The sequence below is a fragment of the Ursus maritimus genome, unplaced genomic scaffold (assembly GCF_017311325.1).
Source record: "Ursus maritimus isolate PB19 unplaced genomic scaffold, ASM1731132v1 scaffold_14, whole genome shotgun sequence".
Taxonomy (NCBI): Eukaryota; Metazoa; Chordata; class Mammalia; order Carnivora; family Ursidae; genus Ursus; species Ursus maritimus.
The window spans coordinates 56,257,193-56,262,382 of record NW_024423786.1 but is presented as its reverse complement, the minus strand read 5'-3'; the positions used below and the strand labels follow the sequence as shown (position 1 = coordinate 56,262,382).

General features: G+C 65.5%; 1 protein-coding gene and 1 long non-coding RNA gene across 2 annotated transcripts in view; one reads left to right on the top strand and one right to left on the bottom strand.

The window, feature by feature from the left end:
- The window catches only part of DOT1L (DOT1 like histone lysine methyltransferase), a 65,540-nt gene extending 61,503 nt beyond the window's left edge, over positions 1-4,037 (top strand). Inside the window, exons 27-29 of the mRNA XM_040629775.1 lie at positions 144-1,073; positions 1,829-2,402; positions 3,955-4,037. Coding sequence (XP_040485709.1) covers positions 144-1,073; positions 1,829-2,367 — 1,469 coding nt within the window. The 3' untranslated portion in view covers positions 2,368-2,402; positions 3,955-4,037. The remainder of the gene's footprint in view (positions 1-143; positions 1,074-1,828; positions 2,403-3,954) is intronic.
- A 128-nt stretch (positions 4,038-4,165) lies between these two features.
- LOC121102593 overlaps positions 4,166-5,190 on the bottom strand; it is a 2,187-nt gene continuing 1,162 nt past the window's right edge. The window contains exon 2 of the long non-coding RNA XR_005834686.1: positions 4,166-4,829. This is a non-coding gene — a long non-coding RNA (uncharacterized LOC121102593). The remainder of the gene's footprint in view (positions 4,830-5,190) is intronic.

Sequence of the window (5,190 nt, the reverse complement as noted above, 5' to 3'; positions counted from 1 at the left end):
CGCCCCCCCCCCCATCCCACCCTCGCCCTGCTCGACCACCTGCTCCTGCAACAGAGCACTTGTGGACTGTGGCGCACTTCTCTCAGGTGAAAGGGGGTGGCTCTGAGCCCCCAGGCCTCACCAGCTCTGCTTCTCCTTGTCAGGTGGTAGCCTGGCCGGCAGGAAGCCAACCCCTGCCGGTGAGCCCGCCAACAGCAGCAAGTGGAAATCCACCTTCTCGCCCATCTCCGACCTCGGCCTGGCCAAATGCGCCGACAGCCCGCTGCAGGCCGGCTCTGCCCTGAGCCAGAACTCCCTGTTCACTTTCCGGCCCCCCCTAGAGGAGCCCGGCTTGGCCGATGCCAAGCTGGCTGCCCACCCCAGGAAAAGCTTTCCCGGTGCGCTGTCGGGGGCCGGTGGGCTGAGCCCCAGCAGCAACCCTCCCAACGGCTTCGCCTTCAGCGGGGGCCTGGCCGCCGACCTCAGTTTACACAGCTTCAGCGATGGTGCTTCTCTCTCCCACAAGGTCCCCGAGGCCGCCAGCCTGGGCGCCCCCCTGAGCTTCCCCGCCCCGCGGGGCAAGGAGGGCAGTGCCACAGAGCCCGGCGCCTTTGTGAACAAGAGGCAGCTGGACGGACTGGGAGGCCCAAAGGGCAGGGAGGCAGGCGAGCTGGTCCTGCCGGCGTGCGGGCCCCCAGACAAGGCCTCGCTGACGCACAGCAAGCCAGGCAAGGGCCGGGACCGTGAGCCCGACTTGAAGAACGGCCACAACCTCTTCATTTCTGCCGCCACTGTGCCTCCCGGGAGCCTCCTCAGCGGCCCGGGCCTCGCCACGGCGGCGTCCTCGGCAGTCAGCGCGGCCCCCTCTGCCCAGACTCACCGCCCCTTCCTGGGCACTTTTGCCCCCGGCCCGCAGTTTGCCCTGGGTCCCATGTCCCTGCAGGCCAATCTGGGCTCGTCCGTGCTACAGTCCTTGTTCAGCTCTGTGCCAGCCGCTGCCGGCCTGGTGCACGTCTCGTCCGCCGCGACCAGACTGACCAACTCGCACGCCATGGGCAGCTTCTCCTCCGGGGTGGCAGGCGGCGCTGTTGGAGGTAGGCAGACGCGCGTCTCTCCCGTCTGACTCTCGGGTCCTGTGGGCCGCACGCCGTCGCCCTCCCGGACCGCTGGGCTAATGACAACTGCTTTACAGGTTCCCTTGCAGGGCCCCCTAAGGGGCGAGAGGCTGTGCCCACCTGTCCCTTTGGGTCCACTTTGCACCTGCCACCTCGTTCCTTTTCATGAGATGCAGATGTGCCTGTGGTGTGGGCAGAGCACTCACGCGTGAGTCGGCCTGCGTCAGGCCCTCTGGTTGTGACGGCGTCCCTTGTACCTTCAGGAGAGCTGGCGCCATGACTGGGGCTGTAGTCATGTAGTCGTGTCCGACCTGACACAGCCCGCGGGTTCCGGGCAGGCTTGGGGGCTGGCGCTGGGCAAGAGCGAGTGGCCACAGAGCCTGATGTGTGGTGGCACCGTGTAGGGGTGGAGAGGAGCCACGTGGCCGGGCTGGGCCGGGCCCGCCATGGGGTCCCAGACCTCCGCAGCTGGCTCCTTGCTGGGCACAGGCGGGCGAGGCCCTGTCTCGCGGCTGGGAGCCCGGGTGGGCGTGCCCGCAGGGGGTGCGGCCCGGCGCTGCCCTGCAGGTAAGTCGCCCCTGGCCGCCCGTGCCCCCGCTGCTTGCTGCTTTGCCCCCGCCCCTGCGACGCACGTGGAGCTGTGGCCACTGTCTGCTTCCCTGTTGTTGTGTCTCTCTGCGCTTGACTGGAGAGTGCCCACCTGTTGAAGCTGAGTTTTTCTCTCCTGTTTGCAGGTGTCTTTAACCACGCGGTGCCTTCCGCCTCCGCTCATCCGTTTGGAGCCAGTTTCGGCAGCGGGGCTGCGTGTCGCAGCGCCACGCTGAGCTTAACCCCGCTGCAGGCGGTGGCCAGCGCCCCTGCGTCTTCCTTTCAGGCCCCGCCCCCGCCCCCTCCGGGGCAGCCCGCCCTCCCCGCACCCCCTCCCCCTAACGCCGCCTTGCCTCCTGCCCCCGCGCTGCTCCCGGCTAACTCTGAGCCTGTGCTTCTGCAGAACCTCGCGTCCCTCCCGGCTAACCAGGCTTTCTTACCCGCCTCTTCTGCCGCCTCTCTGCGGCCCGCTAACGCCTCTCTGTCCATCAAGCTCGCCTCCCTCCCGCACAAGGCCCCCCGCCCCTCCTTCACGGTGCACCACCAGCCCCTGCCCGGGCTGGCCCTGGCCCAGGCCGCGCCCGTGATCCCGCAGGCCAGCTCCACGGGGCCGTCTGCCGTGTGGGTTTCCCTTGGCATGCCGCCTCCGTATGCCGCGCGCCTTGCGGGGGTTAAGCCAAGATAAAGACCTTGCTTAGCTAGCAGTTCATATTCTGTAAGGTAAGGCTAGAGCCCAACCAGGGGGCCCGTACGAGACCCTGAACTGTCTGTCCTTTCTTCTGCAGAGAGTGGATGGGCCCGCAGGGCTCCGAGGAGGGGCCCAGGGGACCCAGGCTGTTCTGCCTCGGGTGGAGACGGTTGGTTCTGAGAGGTTCAAGGGAAGATAGAGCACAGGAAAGTGAGGGAAACTGGGTGGCCAGGCAGGGCTGGCTGTGGAGCTCCAGGGGGGGTGGCCAGCTCTCACTGCCTGGCCCAGCCCTTTATGGCAAAGCCCCTTGGGCCCCCGCCCAGTGGAGGTGACCGGTAGGAGGGGGGTGAGGCCGGCAGCCCAGCCCAGCCCGTCCAGCTCGAGCCTGCCATCGTTGCCCGCAGGCTTCATGTCTGCAGTGGCCAGGGGCTGGGGCCACCGGGGCAGCTCGGAGCTCAGCCTTGCTGTCTGTCTGCTCTAGGGCCCTCCCGCAGGCCGTCTCCCTGAACGCACCTTAGGGCTTTAAGAAAAGACAATGCGTAGAGGGTTGTTTAAAACTCGGTGCTTGTGCCTCGGGCTTCGGAGCTAGAGGGCCCACCTGAAGGCCCCGGGGGCCAACGGGCACAGGGCAGCGTGGTGCCGGCCACAGAGGAAGGGCTGCCTGGGCCGTGGTGGCCACAGCACAGCTCTGGCCGCTCCTAGGAGCGCGGCCCGTGCCTCGGGACTGCCAGCGCGGAGTTGGTGCAGGGCAGTGTAGGAAGGGCCCGTCTCTGGAAGCGGGTGAGGAAGGTCGTCGTGAGGCCTTCAGGGAGGGTTTCTGTCCACACCTCCGCCGGCCGCGCGTCGGCATTAGGAAGCTGGGCCCTGGTCCGGCCAGCCCAGCCGCTGCTAGTGCTGCTTGGCGTCCCTGGGGGCGAGGACTTGGGGAAGGGAAGCCAGGTGCTAACAGGGCGCTGGGGCGGGGCCGTGCTCGACTGTCTGCTGCGTGTTTAAGTGGAAACAGGCATGGGCCCGGTGGAGTCTGATGGCCTCCCAGTCAGGGTGCAGGTCGGTGGACAGCCTTACCTGAGGTTCCGGGGATAGGCTATGCCACTGTCCTGTTGGAAAAGCCCAGAGGGTAGAGCAGCTTTTGCACGCGCGGTGGCCTCACACCACCTGAGAAGGCGTTGCGCGGCCGGGACTGGCTTTGAAGAGGTCCGAGGTGTGTGTGCGGAAGCATCTGGGCATCAGACTCCCGGCCCATAGTGGGCCACCGCCTTCTGTTCCTCTGCCCTGTGGCCGTCACGCGGTCTCCCTGGGCTGGGCCGCGAGCGGTGCCTGGCATGTGGCTGGGGAGGGCCTCGGTGCCAAGGCTCCTGGGGAGGAGGGGAGGACGGGGAACTGCTGCCTCTGAGTGGACCAGGGGCGTGGCACCGGCGGTCCCTGCCAGGAGAGGCGGGGCCTGCAGCGACCACGTTCTATCTGTCCGACCGTCCGTCCGTCTGTCCATAGGCGGCTTTGGTTCCTGGCCTGGGGGAATGTTTGGGCTCCCCCGAGTGAGGCGCTAATGCTGTGCTGCCTTTCATCCCGCGCGGGTCTCCGCAGGTAACTAGGATTTCTACCTCAACCGCGAGACTATGCAAGGACGGGCTGGGCCGGCGGCCGGCCACGGGACGGCGAGGACGGACTGAGGACGGGACGAGGCTCTACTGTGAATCCGCGGTGCGCAGACCTGCGGGAGGCGCTGGGGCCTGGCTCCAGCTCGTACTGTCGATAGTTTTAGATAAAGTATTTATCGTTTTTTAAAAAGTATAAACAATTCTGACTTATTTTACTCCACCGAAGTCGTAAAGGCGACCTATTGAGAAGTGTAAATACTATATATGAGAGGATCTATATAAAGACGTCCACCCGAAGGACTGGCCCGCCGCGGACGCGCTGACCGCCGGTCCCGGTGCTATCTCGATGCAGGCCTCGCCGCCGCCTCGTCCTCTTGGTGCTGACTGGAGGTTGACCAACGCCAAAACCAGGCCGTGAGGCGCCTGCCCTATTTATTCCCGCCGCTCTTCCTATACCAAAGGCATGGCTGTCTCCAGACGGAGGGTGGCTCGCGCTGTTGTGACATTCCTCAGAAGAGGCCCTCTCCCCAGGGGGCGCCCGCCCCCACCCCATCACTGTGAACGGCTCCTACCAGACTGTTGGCCCCTCGGTCCTGGGATCAGCGCCTTTGGCATAGGAACGGTCGGCGGGCATGGGACGGTCGGACCCTCCCCGCTCCCGCGCGGACCCGCTCTGAGTGGTGCTTGAGGAAGGTCTGGTACCCGACTCCCGACGGCGCGGCCGGCTGCTGCAGCAAGCACGTGAACTGTCGTGCGTCTCTGCTCGTCTCGGGCTCCCGCCGCGGTCACCAAAGCGCGTAGTAAGCTCACGGCACGTGGGTCGGTGACGTGGGGCAGGTCAGTCACGGGTGCCTGGTGTGTCTGTACAGAAGAGTCACGCTGATGAGTGACAGTATTTTATAGAGATGTGATGAAAATTTATAAATTTCATAGACTTGACTTCATTTATTTTTAGATTGTATAAAGAACAGTAAACTAAAGAAAGAAAAGTGAGGGGAAAACCTTTCTATTTATTCAAGTGCACACAGTGGCATGGGCCCAGGGCCAGCCCTCCACCCCGGACTCCGTGACTGCGGTTCCTGGGGCGGAGTGGACAGGCCCCGCGCCCCGCCCAAGCCCCTCCGGCCAGTCTGTGCTGCTGCTCCATCTCCACCCTCCCCATCCTGGAGCAGCTCTGATGGTGCTTGGGAGTGAATGCACTGGGGCGGGGGCGGGGGGGGGG